Source organism: Echeneis naucrates, chromosome 9 (assembly GCF_900963305.1).
Source record: "Echeneis naucrates chromosome 9, fEcheNa1.1, whole genome shotgun sequence".
NCBI classification, from domain to species: Eukaryota; Metazoa; Chordata; class Actinopteri; order Carangiformes; family Echeneidae; genus Echeneis; species Echeneis naucrates.
Window position 1 is genome coordinate 14,144,810 of NC_042519.1, and position 19,222 is coordinate 14,164,031.

General features: G+C 39.5%; 1 protein-coding gene across 1 annotated transcript; it reads left to right on the forward strand.

Annotated features, from left to right (window-relative positions):
- Window positions 1-114: 114 nt before the first annotated feature.
- Window positions 115-15,087, forward strand: me2 (malic enzyme 2, NAD(+)-dependent, mitochondrial). Its single transcript, XM_029510394.1, has 15 exons — window positions 115-248; window positions 5,588-5,745; window positions 8,624-8,757; window positions 8,904-9,053; window positions 9,290-9,365; window positions 9,561-9,722; window positions 9,806-10,019; window positions 10,268-10,365; window positions 10,712-10,825; window positions 10,933-11,044; window positions 11,509-11,651; window positions 11,775-11,877; window positions 12,044-12,114; window positions 12,639-12,737; window positions 13,037-15,087. Exons 2-15 carry the CDS (start codon window positions 5,632-5,634, stop codon window positions 13,196-13,198), a joined length of 1,752 nt encoding a protein of 583 aa, XP_029366254.1. The 5' UTR covers window positions 115-248; window positions 5,588-5,631; the 3' UTR covers window positions 13,199-15,087.
- Window positions 15,088-19,222: the final 4,135 nt, after the last annotated feature.

Consider the following 19,222-nt stretch of genomic DNA (forward strand, 5'->3'; position numbering starts at 1 on the left):
AATGTCTTGCGCATGTGTCTGCCTTTACGGTAACCACGAAGGGAATCCCAGCATGTGATTGGACGAGAGCCCGTGCTCACGAGCCGCTTGTTCCCACCTCGGCTCTCCTCTACATCCGAGGCTGCTGTCAGGGACGAGCCGGCCGGTCTGTCCGCACTCTTTAAACTGTGAAATCCATGAAAAACAGGCTTCACTAACTGCAACTTTGCCGGCGGAAGGAAATACAGTATTATTCATTTGAAGAGCAGGTAAGCCGAGCTGTTTGAATTCAAAAACCATGTGGAGTCTGTGTAATTTATGAAGTTCCTGTTTCCGAGTGAAGAATAATGGAGCCGGAGGAGAGAAGGAGGAGGTTTGAATGATTGACGGGACAGTTAGCTTTTGGGCCGGTGCCTCGGTGTGGCAGCCCGTTACAAACCATGAAACCATCACCAACACGGAAACAAAGACACAGTTTGTCTAAACGTCTGTCTGCCAGCCAAGAGCTAGCTTGTAGCAGCTGTAGGCTGCTTTTCTTCTCTGGTTGTGTACGAGAAAGCTAGGCTAGCTCGTTAGCTCACCACTGCAGAGAGTTGAGTCACTGACAGCTTTATTTTTTGGTATTTTTCCGTGTAAACTTAGCTGATCAAATATTCATACTTAGCAGTGACATCCCATCTTCCTCTTGTATCTCCACACACAAGAAGGAAGGGATAATAGTATGGGATGATGTTAACATGTCAGTTTTGATATGAAATAGTCAAATGTTATTAAACTTTACCTTCCCTGCTGTGGTTATTATTTCGTTTGTGGCTGGTGTTACACACTCCACGGTAGAAAACTAAAAACTTGCACTGAGAGTAAAAGCTCAAATGTTAATCAAGGTCAGATTATTTAAACTAAACAAAGTGGAGCAGCGTGGATTTTCAAGCAGCTGATTAAAACTGTGGTGTGTCTGGTATCCTGGTGTCTTAGATAGAAAATATGTCACACCCTGTATATTGACTATGATTCATTACCGTCTATCAACTTGAGGAAGCAAGACTGTACTAATACGCTGTACAAAAGTTTACACTACTTTTGCTTTTTACCATTGTACTCTGACCCCTGAGGTGATAAAAAATGCAAAATGAAGCATGTGTGGTTGTGATTGCTTGTTAAGACAGGATGCATATCTTGGAGTTATTTCTGTTGTTTTTAATTTTATTAACTTTTTTTGCAATTGTATTATATCTACTTCAGTCAACACCGCCACAGTTTACATTCCCTCTGTGTAAAGAGTACATCAGGACACAGTAATACAAAGCATAATAGTCTGGCTGTATTATTTATGTTGAGTTCTTCAGCTGGCAATAGAAAGGAGTAAAATGTAGAATTTTACACGGCACTCTATAAAGTGCTCTATAAAGTTAGGTTCTGTAGCCTCCATGTGAGAGCATAGATTGGTCAAACTCCAGCGATGGCTTACTGTATTTGATTGTAAATTTTAGTAAAAGCTTAGAATAACCAGACAACTATTGCCAATATGATAGCTGGGAAGAAATCTAAAAGTACTTGGAATGGTTGTTGGCTTTTATAGATGTCTTTATACACTGCAGACAATCTTTTGGCTTTGGAAAGTCTTCTGCTAGTTCATTAACTGCTCCTGGACCCGAATTATCTTGCTATTTGGCAGATACACACACAAAAAAACCCTCAAACAAGCATTTCAATTATATTGAGGAAGAGAAGAGTCAAAAGCAAAGTTTAGATGTACAAAACCATAAAAAAAATCATTCACAATGTTGAGAACAGTGGAATTCACAGAGCAGCATCAAGGATGTTTCCCCTTTGAATATCAAATCAATGGAGCATTAACTTATCTGTTGATTTTTGCTGCTGCTTCCTAGGCAATGTTCCCTGGATATGTGGTTGTAAGCCACAGGCACTCCCACGCTTGGCTATGCTTGTAATTTCTTTCATCAGATACTTGTCTGATACTAGTCATAAGGAGGGGCATGTGATCACACCACAGCGCTTCCTCTGTTTCAGTTCTTTAACGGCAAGTGCACATTAATAAGGAATCACAGGCATTGTTTCGTAACATTTCTATTTTTTTGTTTTTTTTATTAGTTTTTTTTTTATAAACTGCATGAGTTGCTCATTACAAGTTAATCAGCATTGTGTTATACAACAGTACATTGGACATAAAAAAATATATTTTTACTCTCTTGATGTAGCGTGTATACTGCATCTTGTTTGAGTGCGTTTTTTTTTTTTTTACATTTTAAGGTGATGCTAGTGGATTTAAGGAATGGAGGATAGCAGGACCCCCATGACCTCACTGGGTTGGATTGGTTTATGTTTGAGGAGTAAACATGATTAAGCTTTTACAAAATTTTGGAGGAAAAAAATTACTGTGTCTCTATTACGGTTTTTCGCATAAAAGCGATATTTGTGACATTTCGACAAAGTACGATTTAGACTTGCAAACGTTTCCATTGAAGGGTGTTTTGTGTATAAACGGTAACTTTCGTAAAGTCTAGTTTCGTGACATCCCAGAACTGTAGTTGACTCTTTTCCCGCGAAAATGCACTTTGAGGAAGATGGACGAATGCATTTTGCGTTTCCATGGTGTTGAACCGGTTGGAACAAGGATTTGGACTGAACTGGTCATGTGACCTATTACGTCATGTCCGGTGAGGTGTAAATTCGAAAAAATAGTTTCCGTTACAGTTTGGCGATATACTTCGATTGTCGACACGTCTGAAAAGCCACCTAATGAAAGCGTAAAAACTATGTGACAGTAATTGAGAAGGTTTTGAAATTCAGGTGTTTCCCTTCCCTGTTTTTTTATCACGATATTTAGGTTTTGCACATTTCTTTGGGTAATCAAAACGCACCTACCGTGACGTACCACAGCCACGCCTTTTCCCAGACCACGCCCAATGATTGTGGCGTGTAACGTCTCGAGCAGCCAGGCCATCCGCCATCTTGTGTCAATTCAACATAACAGGTGTTACCTCCAGGCTGCTATTTTGAAAAGGTAAGTCTCCCTCTCCTTTAGGTCGGTACTGTGTGACTTTAGCTAGCTAGAATTGCTAGCTAACTCGTACTACTAAGTAATGGTTGTGTTAGCTATCCTCCGCGATAACTGTCTACAGCAGCGGCTCAAAGTTGTGAAATATATGATTGTATTTACTTCATTGCTTACTTAATATGGTGATATGTTGAAAATTATGATAAAGACACGCTTTGGAAGAAAGCGCACTTAGCTTTTTCTCCGCTATCTTTTGCTAGCTAATAGATGTATTGGTTAACTTTTGGCGCGTGAAACACAGCATCCCGCGCCGTTGTGATATAACCTGTTTAAATGTCACTGAATAAAATTCACCGCGTTGGCCGGTGTCACAACACGGGAGTGTGTGTTGTGTGCCCTGAGTCGACGCTTAACCGGCAAATGCTAGCCACCGTGTAATTGCACTGCAAGGGTACAGCTGGATGTCTACTTCGGAGTACACCCCGTGATAGTAATATAGGGCGAGTGTAGTGTAAACAGCTTCAGTGGAACATTTAAAATTGTTATTCTTTTTAAATACTTTCCTGCAGGAAATTGATAATTTAGTACTTGTTTTGATATACCTTTCAATGTCAAACCAGGCATTTAGGGGATAAAATAACATAACCAATATATACCATATATAGATAGGAGTTGGTTGCATCCATATTTGATAACACTGGTTTTGCGATACCTTATAGATTTTTAATATCAGCAGGACAAGTACCATATAATTCTATTTTGCTGTTCAAAGGCTCTGTAGTTGTGAGTATTTTTACTGTAATAATAAATTGTTAACTTCAGTTATTTCCAGATTGCATTTGTTGGACATTGTCCATACTGATTTTCTTTTTCCCTCTCTTGTTTCCTTCACCAGTGTATCTGTCAGTGTAAACTACCCAGCGGCAGTTCAAGGAAAATTGGTGTTATACCCTGTAGAATGTTCTCCACTACAGCATGTTTGTATTGACCATTTTGAGTTCTGCAAACCATTTTTGTATTGAAAGTGGTTCAAGATATTTTGTTTCTTTATTGTATTAAAGATTGTTTTGATTGCATTGTTTTGTGTTTGTGTCTTTGATCTGCCAAAGTATGGTATTCATCAGTCATTCATTTGGAAATTGAAATGATTGCAATTTCCTCATAGTAGAGATATCTGTTCAATTCACATAAGGAAAGTCAAAATATTAAAGTTGTAATTTGTAAATAGAGCATGAAAAATTAATTTGACACTCAGTTCATGGATCAAGCACATTATTTTTAAAATGTTTTTTTTTTCTATGTCCCCTCATGAATCTTGTATTTCAGAAGCAGTACTTCTGCTGGCGTCAAAGGAACAAAAATAGAAACTGCATCTATTTTGCTGACCCCCACATAAATTATATTTAAAGGCCCAGTGCAATTTACTCCGGTTTGTGTCTTGATGTTAAACAGGGCTAAAAGGCAACAGGGTGGGCAAGGTAATATAGTTAACTTAGAAAAGGGAAATTGTATTAATTGAGCTAAGTTTAACATAAAAATTGTTGGGTTGAGGGTTTTTTTTTAATTATTTTATTTCTGTAATCTATATCTATTGGTGGCAGTTTAAACTTGCTGATTTAGTCCAGTTGTGTCAGTTTGGCAATAAGGCAGCACTTTCTGGTAGCATAGTCAGGGGTCACCTTTTGCTAAAATAAACAACAGGTAATACAGGTCACATGCATCACATAGCTCTTATGACAATACTATTCCAGACTGCCATCAGCAGCTGAATATCAGGAAGATGCCCCTGTGAGTAAAGTATATTTGGTGTCTTTTTTGGAAAACTGCTGTTTTTATTTATATATATATATATATATAAAAAACAAAACAAAAATATATGGAAATATATGGGATATATATATATATTTCCTTGAATTTTGTTTTTCATGTCCACAGAGATTGCAGGTTTAATATCTTGATGAAAATGTTAAAATGATTTGCCACATAGGATTTCGGTGGTGTCAAGTTTTGTGTTGCTACACATCGTAACATGGTTTATGTCTGTCTTCCCCATCTCTCTGGTGGGTGATGTCATTCTGACTTTAGATTGTTGTTTCCACTCATTGTGAAAAGGATTAAGACAATCTTTCAAAGCATTGCTTCTCAGATAACACAAAATTACTTTTGCTGACAATCCAGATTAACTGCCACTGCCACTGCCACATTTGTAATCCTTGACTGCATGACTGTATGTGTGCCAAGTGCATGTAGCAAGCTTCTGTAAATAAGCATGGCTTCATTGCTTTTAGCTTAATTTTATAACAAGATGTGATGACAGCATGCAGAAAGGTTGTGGTACTGGTGCATTTGAGATTGTGTTGTCTCAATGAATAAATGCCTAGCTGTTATTATAGCATAAATGTTCAAAATTATTTTACAGGTTGGGCATCCACAAATAAAATTAGCATTATTCTCATATGCAATGCATAACCACCGAAGTATAAAAAGCCTTGTATTGTTCAAAACTCCTACTAAATGGGAAGGCCAGTCTAGAAAATGAAAACTATTTGCTCTACCACACAGCTTTTAAATTCTGTTTCTCCTTCTCAGAAGCTTTCTACCTGGTGCACCTTCCAGACCAGTGAGTGTCCACCATGCTGTCCAGGTTGAGGACAACATGGTCTCTGAGGCCCTATGTCTCTGTTTGCAGATGGGCACACACCAAAGAGAAGGGCAAACCCCTCATGCTCAACCCACGAACCAACAAAGTAAGTGGACGACTGATAATGTATGCATGTGGCATCATCTGAGCACACAGTGGTTAAACAGATGGTAGGTTTATTGATTGTCTTGCAGAAAGCCCATTTGTGGTAGACCCATGCCAATTATGCCATGTGTGAAGTAGGCTAATTGGTGTATGCTTTGTGTTTGTAGATAATATTAGTATCTACAATTCAATTTTGAGATGTATTTCGATGTATTACAAATACATCTTAAAACTGTAAACTGTTCTGGTAAAAATGCAGAAAGGATTATGAGGAAATTGCCTGCAAGTCATAAATGGAGCATGTTTTTTTTTCTTGAAATAAGGCAGTATAAGCCCTTGTTTTTTCATGCTTCTAATCCTGTGGTACTCACACTATATCTCCTCAGGAGGTGTCAGTATTACTGTGTATGTCCAAGGATAAGAATAGCAGAGAGTTGAGTTTCAGTGTGATGGACAGGAATTCACTTTGATGTTTTCAGACTGTTTATTTAGGAGGAGATGGTGTCAAGCTTACAGGAAGCTTAATGAGATACTTCAGCCACTTTTAATTTATCCAAAACAGCTATACCCATATTATTGTTCTTGGGTATTGGACCCAGAATTAAAACTGAAAACCAATACTCCTATTTCTAAACAACACATTGACTGTCTAATTAAAAAAAAAAAAATTAGACTTTTAAAAATAGCATGATATCATTTCTGAATCTCAGAATGCTTGAGTTTATGAACCACTCCCAGCTGTGATTCTAGGAGTTTTCTGTTAAAACATTTTAAAATCTTTGCTCCTGCTTCTAATTCAAATATTGGCCATTCATTTCTGCTTTGCAAAGCCTGCAAAAAGGTCATTTGCCTCCCCTCTCCCTTCCCTTGTATTTTTTTCTCCATTTCTCTCTGCTCTTTATATTCTTTCTTTTTTGCTTTTTAAATTATATGTGCTTCATAATATGCATTTTGCACTGCTCTACAAATAAACTCACTTTCCCTTGTCATGCACTTACAACCACACCCAACGTTGCTGACCTCTTATTCAGCGAAACAGGGACTATTTTTCAGCTGCTGTAACTTGCTCTGTGATGTACATTTCATACGCATTACATTATTACTGTTACTATGAGTGGATTAGCAAGAATAAAGTAATGAGGAATGGAGGAACGCCAGCAAATTTTGAGATTTTGTCACAGTAAAGGCCCAAGGTTTGGTCTTTTGTAACACTAGCTCAGCTCTAAGTTGTTCCAGGCAATGAAATAATACAAAGAAGTTAGAGCTCAACCCTTTGCAGAAGCTACAAAGGACATTTGTAACACAAGCTTGTCATCGCTGGAAGTGATATGATCTTGCTGTACAGGCTATACTAAATTTAGTGTAGACGGCATGTTGTGGATGCCATCTACATACCATCTTACAACAGGACATAGGTTAGTTAGCAAGCTAATGGTCATATTGTACACAGTGCATATGTTCACATTGCCTGTTTGGTCAGTGTGCTCAATTTACCTAGTTTAGAAAGTTGTTTTCTTATAAAATTTAGACTAGTGTGAAAAAGGTCACATGGTTTTTAAATACTTTTGTAGCAAGTTTGCCATCTGATTGTAACATGCACTTTTGTGTTGAGTGAGTTTCTCTTAACATTCAAAGTAATTGAGTCAATTGTGTCTTACCCTAAAAATACACAAAAACTGTTAAAAGCCAGAGAAAAACAGCAGCATGCTGTTTTGTGAGATGGAAATGATCTATACAAGCGCTGATTTGACTTTCCTCAGCAGACTGCATCAACGTGACTCTCATACTCTCTCATTCACATGGTCTCTTTTAAGGGTCATGGTATTGCAGAAAGTCATTGTTTATTACATTCCATTGCAAGAGTGATAAGATCATTAATCAAATATACATTTTCAGAGATTCCATGATTCGATTTTCCTATACCTCAAAATTTAGTGACAGGATAGTTTATCAATTAACCTTATAAATGAAATTAATGAATGAATACAGAAACAATGATCAAACCATGATGAAACAGGTGATTTTCCATCCACTGCACGCTCGTCTTTTTAAAACCTTTTCTTTTATCTGACTGCTTTGTTTTTTTTCAGTTCACTTCCAACATATGCAAACACTGTGGTCAACTTTTCAATTCATTATTTTTCATTTCTGAAATTTGGTATTTCTTCTGACTTGTTTTTAATTCAATTCACTAAAACTTAAAGCATAACAGCTGTCTAAACTAAACATAAATGCATTCAAACTTTTGAGTTAAGGTAAAACAGGAATAATGATAACTAACTATCCAACGTCTGCAGTGTGTTACATGATGCAGAGGACCTAAACACCAGACCTGACTGAAATGAAATGCTCTATCAGCATGACTCAGCATTTTGCCAGGGGGGCACCCCAGTGCTCAGTAAACTCAATCCCTTCCCCAGCCCCAGACATGATGGATTCCATGTGTTGCGTCCATATTTCATTCAGTGCTAAGAACACATTTCTCAGTTTCTCTTGTAAAGAGTCAAAAGGTCAGCAGTGTAAGAAATGCTATGTGCTCTCTGGTGAACATTTTCTGCAGCAGAATTACTGAAAATCCTGAAAACCTTTTATTTTGAGGAATATTTTAGGTAAACAAAAAACAAAAAACTTAAAAGCTGGAAAACTCACCCCCACCTTGATTAAATATGGACATGAATCATGGACATGGAATGAGCGAATGAGATTTGTCTTAATGAAAAATAATTTAGAAGCACTAAAGAGGTGTTGGGCTATTCAGCACTGAAGCCCTCACAATCAACTTGACATCAGGTTATTCTGTGACAATGAGGAATAAATACCTATGTCCCCTTGTTTCCCCATTTAATGCTTTCTCTTCTTCCTTGTGTGTTTCTGTGTAGGGCATGGCCTTTTCTCTGCAGGAGCGACAGATTTTGGGAATACATGGCCTGCTGCCTCCCAAAGTGGAGACTCAGGATATTCAAGCCATGCGCTTTCAAAAAAATCTCAAGAAAATGACTGATCCCCTACAAAAGTAAGCGTATATTTCAGAAAACTACAAAGTATAACCGCAAAAGGTTCTCATTTCTAAGTTTTAAGCATTTGTCACTAATCACATACTAATCCTAAAAAAATTGTTGTGTCAACTTTTCCCTACATTTTCCTTTTTTGTCCACACAGGTATATCTACTTGATGGGCATCCAGGAAAGGAATGAGAGGCTTTTCTATAGGGTGTTGATGGAAGACATAGATGAATTAATGCCGATAGTCTACACGCCAACTGTAGGCCTGGCCTGCACGCAGTATGGACACATATTTAGGAGACCCAAGTAAGCAGTGGAGCTGTAAAACAGTAACTCCAAAAAAAATTAAGTAGTGGGCGTACTGTATCTGAGACATTCTCAGGATTTAATATTCAACGTAAAGAAAGAGAGTTATCAGAAATATCCCTCATGTATCATTTAAATGGAGATGTTGACATTTTTGAAGATAATATTCAAGGTGTTCTTGTTAGGAAGAGATATATTTTCTTTTCCTATGGCTGCCATCTTGTTTTTCACACCAGAGGTTTGTTCATCTCCATTCGAGACAGAGGACACATCCGCTCCATCCTGGATAACTGGCCAGAGACTAATGTTGCAGTGAGTGTTCCCTGAACAACTCTCCACAACTTTTCAGCTTCTATTTTTTGATTACTCATCCATCTTGAACGTACAAAAATAATTGTGAAAGAACAGTCCATTGTTTTCTTAATTCGTAATTTGCTTGCTAATATAGTTTCTCTCGCTTTCTCTCTCTGTCTCTCTCTCTTTCCATCCCTAACTCTCACTCTGCAGGCGGTAGTGGTAACTGATGGAGAGCGTATTTTAGGATTGGGAGATCTTGGTGTTTATGGGATGGGCATTCCGGTTGGTAAACTTTGCCTGTATACTGCCTGCGCTGGCATTAGACCTGAGAAATGTCTGCCTGTGGTGATAGATGTTGGCACAGACAATGAGGTAGGCAGCCCTTGTCATATGTGTGTGCGTGCTTTAGTGAGAGATGGTAAAATAGAAAAACTTCATTCTCTCATGTATGTCAGACTCTCCTTGAGGATCCACTGTACATGGGCCTGTATCAGAAACGAGATCGCTCTCAGGCCTATGATGATCTAATTGATGAGTTCATGGAAGCTGTGGTGGACAAATATGGACAGGACACATTGATCCAGTTTGAAGACTTTGGCAACCACAATGCCTTCCGCTTCCTCAGGAAGTACAGAGAGAAATACTGCACCTTCAATGATGATATCCAAGGTCAGCCCACAGATTTGCAACTTGTACATTGTCATATGTTATGCACAAATGACAGATCATTTCTAGTTCTGTCTCACTTTTAAGGACCTAGTTGACTACACCAAAGGAAAATTTTCATCAGCACTTCTATCATTTTCTAACATGATGGTGTACTGAGTAATTGTATATATGTGATTTAAATCCATCTGAAGACAAACAGTAACAAATCTGTTGTCTCTATTGTTTGCACTTTTATTCTGTGTTTTCAGGCACTGCATCTGTAGCCCTTGCTGGTCTGTTAGCAGCTCAGAGAGTTGTTGGTAAACCTATCACTGAACACCGGGTGCTTTTCCTTGGAGCTGGAGAAGTAAAAACATTAATCATTCAATCCAAATTCACTTTATTTTTAGTTTTGCTTCTTTTTCTATCTAATGAAATACTGACACCCCATACTCTACAAGACTATAGGAAACTGGACCTTTTTGTAAGAACAATGCTGCCCCCTACTGACCCAAAGTGGTGGGACAAATAAGAACATACAATATTAAGATGAAAAGAATATTAAAAAACAGGAGACAGCCCTCACCACAACATGTCATTAAAAAAAACATCCCTTTGTTATTTTCTGATTTTAAAATATAGGTCAACTATTGCTGCTGAATACTGTTGAAACCTTTATCGTGTTTAACCTAATGAAAATATTTCCTCTGTAGGCTGCTCTTGGAATTGCCAATTTGATTGTCATGGCCATGATGGAGACAGGGATGACCCAAGATGAGGCCAGAAAAAAAATCTGGATGTTTGATAAATATGGCTTAATAGCGAAGGTTTGTCATTAACAAAGACACTAATAACCAAATAACCCATTAAATGTTGTCTGGCTTTGTGATTGGCTGTAAGTGATATAATGATCCACTGTTGCATGTTGTTCCAGGGCAGACAGCAGGAAACAGATGGCAATCAAGAGGCATTTCTCCATGACAGTCCAGGGAACATACAGAGCTTCCTAGATGCTGTCAACACCATTAAACCCACAGCTATCATTGGTAAGTAAGTAACTTTTCCAGATTAAAAAAGTGAATTACTTTCAGTAAAGTTTGCAATTCACATTTTAAAAGTTTGGTCATTAATGTAAGAACTCTTTCAATTACATACTAGTGTTTGGTATAACTAGTGTTATTTGGTATTTATAATAAGTACACTGAAAATAAAATGAAACAATTCTTCAAGCTTTGTTTGCTCAATGCAACTTAAAAAAAAACAACAGACTTTGAATAAAAGAGAAAGTCTCTTATCTTGATTTATTTAGCAATCTTTGTATTACCTGGTAGAATAAAACCTTTAACCCCTCTCAGGTGCGTCTTGGTTTGCCTCAGAGGACGAAGGCTGTTGGTCTGTGCCTGTCATTGAGTGTGTTTTGCAGGGAATTAGCCATTTTGATAGCTAAAGTGAGCGCACCAAAACAAGTAGATTACAATCCTGTAAATATTGTTTTCTGACTCACTTTCAGGTGTGGCAGGAGCTGGACCTCTTTTCACCCATGATGTCATCAAGGCCATGGGAAACCTGAATGAACGACCAATCATCTTTGCCCTGAGTAACCCAACCAACAAAGCAGAGTGCACAGCGGAGGATGCATACACACTCACTGATGTACACAGTTCATTATATTAGCCCCTTTTTTCTGTTTGTCTAACTTATTAACATATCAATAAGGAAAATCAACCTTTGTGTCCTGTCATCACTCTTTCCCTTTGCTTTTGTGTGCTTCCACAGGGTCGATGTCTTTTTGCCAGCGGCAGTCCATTTGGTCCAGTAACGTTGAGTGATGGCCGTGTGTTCACTCCTGGACAAGGAAACAATGCTTACATCTTCCCAGGTGAAGGGGAAAATGAAACTGAAGCAATATCATTTTCATTAGTCTCTGAATGAACAGATCAAAGTGTTTAACTTTTCGGAGTGAACCCACCATGGGAAATTGCAGTATCAGTGTATGATAACTCGCATGCAGTCTGTTGTAAATCCCATGCTGTGTACCGTTGCAGGGGTAGCGCTGGCTGTGATTCTGAGTGGAGTGAGACACATCAGCGACACAGTATTTCTCGAAGCTGCCAAGGTCTGAAGTAGTACCAAGTATCTCTCCATCTCATTTTTAAAAGTGCACTCACTCCATTCTTCTTTTTCTTGCTAACTCTTTTTGCAGATGCTTTGTACACTCATCTAAACCCTTTTTAACCATATGATGTCTCCTCTTCCCTCTTTCCAGACAGGCATAGCAGATGAGAAAGGCTAATCCTGCTTTGAATTTGTTCTGTCTGTGCTGCCCCCTCTTTTGTTCCTGTATCTAACTTCATAACACTAAACAACTTTTGATTAAAAACAATAACTCAATACTTTCCTTTTAGAACTCTGATTAATACTGAGGACACTGTAATCTGCATCTGTGTTAATCTAAGATATTAGATAGAGATCATCATTGCCATTAATAATTCCCATTTTTCTTATTATCCTCATTTTGCGACTCTGTAACTGCACATTGATGTAGAAATATTCGGTAAATTAGTAAGAATCTTAGCCGCGGCTGTGTTGTTTGAACCGTCAAAAAAAGTATCTTTATTCTACATGTTTTACTCTTTCCAGACCCTTGCAGAGCAGCTGACAGATAAAGAACTTGAAGAGGGCAGATTGTATCCTCCTCTGTCCAACATCAGAGAAGTCTCTGTCCAGATGGCTGTCAAGGTAATTCTTAGATATAAGATAATTTCACTTGCTAACCCTAACCCTGATTTCTGCTATTGATAGATCTTTTAATGCTAATCCAAACTGTTTCTCCAAAATCCAACCTCCTCTGTCACCATCTGATATTCCAAATCATAACCCTGTTCCACAACAGCCTGATAAACTTAATAAGCCACAACTAGCTGAATTTAAGTTAGTTATCAACATTTTGATAACACAGCTGGTGCCTTTGCATTTTTGTTTTCATGTAGCACATACTTTTTTCCTTTCTGCTTCAACGCTTCTGTTTTTCATCACAGGTGATGGAGTATGTCTATGCTAAAGGCATGGCGTTCCGTTACCCTGAGCCTGTGGACAAAAACAACTTCATACGTGCTACTGTCTGGAACACCAGCTATGACTCCTTCCTTCCAGACACCTATGACTGGCCAGATGTCAGCTTTATGCCCAAAACTCACTAGAACAAACCTTCACTGCTCCGTCCTTGTGTCACTTTTCAGTTGTTTACCATTTCACTCTTCATCATAGATCTTTTGAGATGATGCAAACCTGTAAAATATGCTGCTTACATGTCACTGCATTTGCACTCACATTGTGTTATTGGAGCTGTGAAAACGTACAGTGGAAGGTGGCACTTGGAAAACCGAGGGCATTCCATTTTCCAGCGTTTATTTTCTCTGCATAACAAAATAACCAGCACAGAATGGACACCTGGTAGTGGAAAAAGGCAGCTTGAAAATCTGGTTTACTTAGTTGAAACCTTTAGATACATTTTCATGATCTGTATTTTATTTTGAAAAGAAGAACAACAATAACATGATACTTTTGTTGTAGCGTCTTCTAGCTTTTTAGTCCTAAATTACCTTGTTTTTGGAAAGAAATGCCCTTTTATTAATTGTAAGATAAATAATGATGGCTACCTAGAGATTACAAAACTTTACAAACAAGATTTAACATAGAGGATGGATTTTTGCATATTTTTTGAACATGGTGTCTATGAAATAACCAAAGCCACTCACATATTGTAGGATTATTTTTTTAACCTGCTGAGGCTACATTGCTAGTCAGCAAATGTTTGATGAAAAAAGAAAAGAACACAATGTAACTCAGGGGAGCAAGAAAGTCAGTATTTTAAGATATACCCTTTGATAGAAAAGGTGAGATTTTATGAAGGGACAATTTTATTTGTGTCTCCAAATGTTCAAGCTATCCTGCAGCTTAACGACACATCCAGCGTCCACAGCAGCATTTTATTTGTTCTTGTCACATCTTTATCTCCCAGAATTCATTTTGGTTTTATAGTTGTAGGGTTTATTTGATGTTTGTAAAGTGAACACTCCTTTTATGTGTTGTGTGATCTATTCCTTGAAAAGGCCCCTTTTGCTAGTGTGAGACACATATTTGATGAGATGGTGCGGAGCATAAAATAATTGGATAAAATTTTATCTTATTATATTTTATTTTCGGTTCAAGCACTTTTGTGGAAAAGTGAGACTGTCCACTTAAAAATAATTTATAACGTTTTTAAATAAGGGTTATTTCCTTTTGAATATCACAGATGTTCTTGACATTTTCAACTTTTCCCTAGAAGTTGATGAAAACCTCTTTAGGTTTTCATCAAAACATCTTTTTCCTCATGTCCATGTCCCAAAAAGATCCCCAGTGACACTTTTGACAAAGTGTAATGGCACCTGGAAGAGTGATTGGTACTGGTAATATTTATTTCTGTTGAAGAAATGAGCATTTGCTCTAAATGTCAATGGAAAGGCGTTGCTTTGCTGAAACAGATTAGGGCATTGGTAGTAACTTCATGTTAGAATATACATTTTAGCTGACTGTCTATATTTTAACCTCAAGAATGTGAAAAGTGCCTGTCCAGTGTTCAAAGCCTATGTTCCACGATGAAGACCTACAACATGCTAAGCTAAGAAACAACCAACTAAACTATGAATATCAAAAAATGCTGCTTATCTTTTGAAAAATTAAGCAATTGTGTCTCATTTGACGTGCTACTGCTTTTCCCATAGACTTTGCAGCTTCTGGCTGTGGATTGTTAAAGGTAATGTTTTATACTCATAACTTTTTGATTTGTTTTATTTAAAAGTCTGTAACAGTTTATCATCCCATCAAGTGTTGGCTCATTTGTTTGTTCAGATAACTAAAGTCGTGCAGTACACAGTTTTACTGTGATGTGTTCAATGATTGGACCTCCACGTTTCACTGAAGTGTCCTTTCATGCAGTGCTGTTTCCTTTGTCATTCTGAAATGTATTTTTTGTTGAACAGTGATTTTGCTCCCTCCGCTTCCATGTCTCAGTGTTTTTAACCTTTTCATGTCTGACTGTTCCACATTTTCTACTTACTGGTGCTTAAAAAATGATCAAATTCTGGTTTTAAGGTTTAGATCTTTCCTTTCTTCTGCTGCTTCACCGTTTCTGGGTCGCGGTTCCCCCTGGACAGGTCACCAGTCCATCACAGGGCCAACACAGACAGACAGAGACCCCCATTCAGTCCTACAGACAATTTAGTCACCATTTAACCCAAACGGTGGGAGGAACACACAGAAAGTCCCCAGGCCTCCGTTTCATACAGTTTAACTGTGATATTTATGGAAAAAAATATTTGGAGATCTAAAATGAAAAACAAAGAGGTAAATATTAGCCTTTTAGCTCAATAGCTTCCAGGTCATGTAATATGTTCCAACACAAAACCTATTATTGATATTTTTGACACTGCCTGCTTTTATTGCCTTTAAATACAGTATCTGCTTTAAATACCCCACTTTTTTATTTTGAAAACAGCAAGATTGTACACGCTGTAGCCTTCTGTCTCCCTGTGTTTGATGTAAAGTCTGCAATACAGGTGCGCTTGAAATGTTGGAGTGGCTGGCTTGGACTCGTATGGAATCATTTCCGCCAGTAAAAAAAAAAAAAAAAAAAAAAAAATAAGAAGTAAACTTAGCCTCAATTAAAAAAAAAAACAATCACATACTAAGTCATAATTATGACATCTGTGATATTCAAAATTCACAAGCCCCCAGCTGCGTGCCACTATGTTGGAGTTTTCCCCGGTGGACAAGAGGGTTGCCTCCCTACGCGTCAGGGTAGTGGGGGGGGACTCTGACTGTTGTTTGTGCATATGCACCAAACAGCAGTATTCAGCCTTCTTGAAGACCCTGAATCGGGTCTTATATGGGGCTCCAGTGGGCGAATCCACAGTCCTATTGGGGGACTTCAATGTGGGCAATGATGGAGACACCTGGAGGGGCGTGATTGGGAGGAACGGCTTTCCTGAGCTGAACCCGAACGGTGGATTGTTGTTGGACTTCTGTGCTAGCCATAGAATGTCCATAACGAACACAATGTTCGTAAGTGTATTTGGTAGCAGAGCACCCTAGGCCAAAGGTCAATGATCGATTTTGTGATCGTGTCATCTGATCTGAAGCCGCGTGTATTGGACACTCGGGTGAAGAGAGGGGCGGTGCTGTCAACTGATCACCACCTGGTGGTGAGTTGGGTTAGGTGGGCGGGGAAAACTGGGGACAGACTTGGCAAGCCCAAACGTGTAGTGCGGGTGAACTGGGAACGTCTCAAGGAGGCCTCTGCCCAGCAGACCTTCAACTCCCACCTCCGGCAGAACTTTTCCAGCATCCCTGTGGAGGTTGGGGACATTGAACCTGAGTGGTCGATGTTCCAAACTTCTATTGCTGAAGCTGCCACGGGGAGCTGTGGCCTCAAGGTTTTAGGTGCCTCAAGGGGCGGTAACCCTTGGACACTGTGGTGGACACTAGTGGTTAGGGAAGCTGTCCGGGGCCTTCGGGATATGTTAGCCCAGGGGACTCCTGAGGCAGTTGCAGGGTACCGACAGGCCCAAAGGGCTGCAGCCTCAGTGTTGAGGGAGGCAAAGCAGCGAGTGTGGGAGGAGTTTGGAGAACGCATGGAGAAGGACTTTCAGGAGGCACGAAGGTGTTTCTGGAAAACCGTTCAGCATCTCAGGAGGGGAAAGCAGGGAAACAACCAAGGATGGTTCACTGTTGACCTCGACTGAGGAAGTAGTCGGAAGGTGGCAAGAACACTTTGAGGAACTCCTGACTACAACTTGCAGAGCTGGAGGATGATGGAGGATCAGTGTCGATCTCCCGGGAGGAGTTCACTGAGGTAGGTGAACAACTCCACAGTGGTAATGCCCCGGGGATTGATGAGATCCGTCCAGAAATGTTGAAGGCTCTGGGTGTTGAGGGACTGTCGTGGTTGACATGCCTTTTCAATATTGCATGGAAGTCTGGAACAGTACCAAAGGAGTGGCAGACCGTAATGGTGGTTCCCTTGTTTAAAAAAGGGGACCAGAGGATGTGTGCCAATTACCGGAGCATCACACTCCTCAGCCTCCCTGGGAAAGTTTACTCCAAGGTGCTGGAAAAGAGGGTCCGGCCGATTGTTGAACCTCAGATTGAAGAGGAACAGTGCAGATTCCGTCCTGGTCATGGAACAACGGACCAGATCTTTACTCTTGCACGTATCGTGGAGGGGGGCTGGGAGTATGCCTATGCAGTCTACATGTGTTTTGTGGACTTGGAGAAGGCGTGTGACCGGATTCCCTGGGATATGTTGTGGGAGGTGCTGAGGGTGAGGGGGACTCTGTTGATTGCCATCCAATCTCTGTATTTTATCTGTGTATGTTCACAAGTGAGGGAAAAGATGGAGCATGAGATTGGCCTGAGAATCGGAGCAACAGGGGCAGTGTTGCATTCACTCTACCGCACTGTTGTTATATCTCCACACTGGCCTGGGAGCTCCTTGGGATCCCCCAGTCAGAGCTGGCCAATTTGGCCGGGGAAAAGGAAGTGTGGGGTCGTGTGCTGGAGCTGCTACCTCCGCGACCTGGCCCTGGATAAGCAGATGAAGATGGATCTAGATCATTAATTTTGCTGGTCCTGTGTCACATTTTATATTTCAAATGTTTCACTGCAGTAGAAATTGAAACTTATGTGTATAACGATTGTCAAAATTATATGTATGTCATGTTTTGAGTTCTGTCTGGTGTTTAGTGTTCGGTCTGCGTCACTTCCTGTTCACGGTGGCACTGCAGGATTTGAGTCCCTCTCAGCGTAGTGTGTTACTGTGCAGGTCATTCATCAGGTCCCTCCGTGTAGTTCTGGGGTTTTTGCTCACCGTTCTCATGATCATTTTGACCCCACGGGATGAGATCTTGCGTGGGGCCCCAGATCGAGGGAGATTATTAATGGCCTTGTATGTCTTACATTTCATTTCAATCACAAAAGCTGGCTCTTGAATCAGTTTTTGGTGAGCAAGCTCCTTCAAGATTTGCTCAACGTTATCTGGTGTTGGAAGCCTCTGTGAATGTCCATAATTTCCAATAATTCTTCATGATCAACACTTTCAAAAGCTGAACAACAAGATCCAAAGATTCTGACACGTACTCCAAAAAGGTGTCTTCAAGATCACTCTCCATAGAGCCCAAAACAGCTTGCTCCAGAAGCACAGGTGCAAGTTTTACAGGAAGGTACTTCTCTCTTTGCCAGCCAAATGTGAGTATTCTGCCCACACTTTCCCATTCTTCTTTACCAATATCATAACATGGATATGGTACTTTGAAGGCATTTCCCAAAGTGCACTGCTCATAAACGTCTTTCCAAAATTCTGACAGAACATCTCTCAAAACGCCTCCATCATCCACAGCCCGTTCAAGCTTTCCATCAGGAAGAATAACTTTAAAACAAATCTCATTCTTCATGACATTTTCCTCAGAAAATTCTTTAATAAGTTCTCTAAGAATCTGACCACGATGAAGAACAATAATTTTCTTCACTCTTTCTGTAACATATCAATGGAGGGAGTCATGGTTGATTCAAAAGACAGGTCTTGAGAAAGAGGCAAGGTATCATGAAAACTGCAGTACTCCATCCCAGAGATGCTTTCTGTGTTGAAAGTTATAATGCCACTATCCTCTAACGCATCCACATGAGGTAATGTTCCATGTTCTGGAAAACTAGATGCTTCCATTGGATTAACTGTGGTAACTGTGGTATAAAGAAGGGAAACACTTTCACTGCTTGCATTTGCAGATATTGTGCTGCTTCCAACATAAATGACATCTGTAGTATTTATCTCCACAGCATCTGTGGCAGAGGTGTCTGAAGAGTTACAACAGATATCAGGTTCCTTGTGTGTTTTTCAACTTGCAGTGCAGTTGTATCACTATTCTCCTCACTGGTAATATCTCGTCTTTGTTGTTAAATAAAAACGTAAGAGAGGTAACTTTGCTTTGTCATACAGTTGACCGACTGTGATAGTGTCCCCTAAAGGAAGCTGCTGAAAATCAGTTATATCAATTTCAAACATTTTTGCCACCTGGGAAAAACAACTCACCAGCTCAAGCCCTGTTTTTTTAGTGTCCTTTGAGTCCGTTTTTTGGTGCGTATCTGGACGGACACCTGTTCACCTCTGTGTCATGGCAGCTTTCCTC

What these genes read in the sequence shown, in the direction of transcription:
- me2 (XM_029510394.1), top strand. Translation starts at nt 5,632, where the DNA reads ATGCTGTCCAGGTTGAGGACAACATGGTCTCTGAGGCCCTATGTCTCT. An exon ending in CTTCAATGATGATATCCAAG is followed by an intron (nt 10,020 to 10,267) that starts GTCAGCCCACAG and finishes CTGTGTTTTCAG; the next exon opens with GCACTGCATCTGTAGCCCTT. An exon ending in TAAACCCACAGCTATCATTG is followed by an intron (nt 11,045 to 11,508) that starts GTAAGTAAGTAA and finishes ACTCACTTTCAG; the next exon opens with GTGTGGCAGGAGCTGGACCT.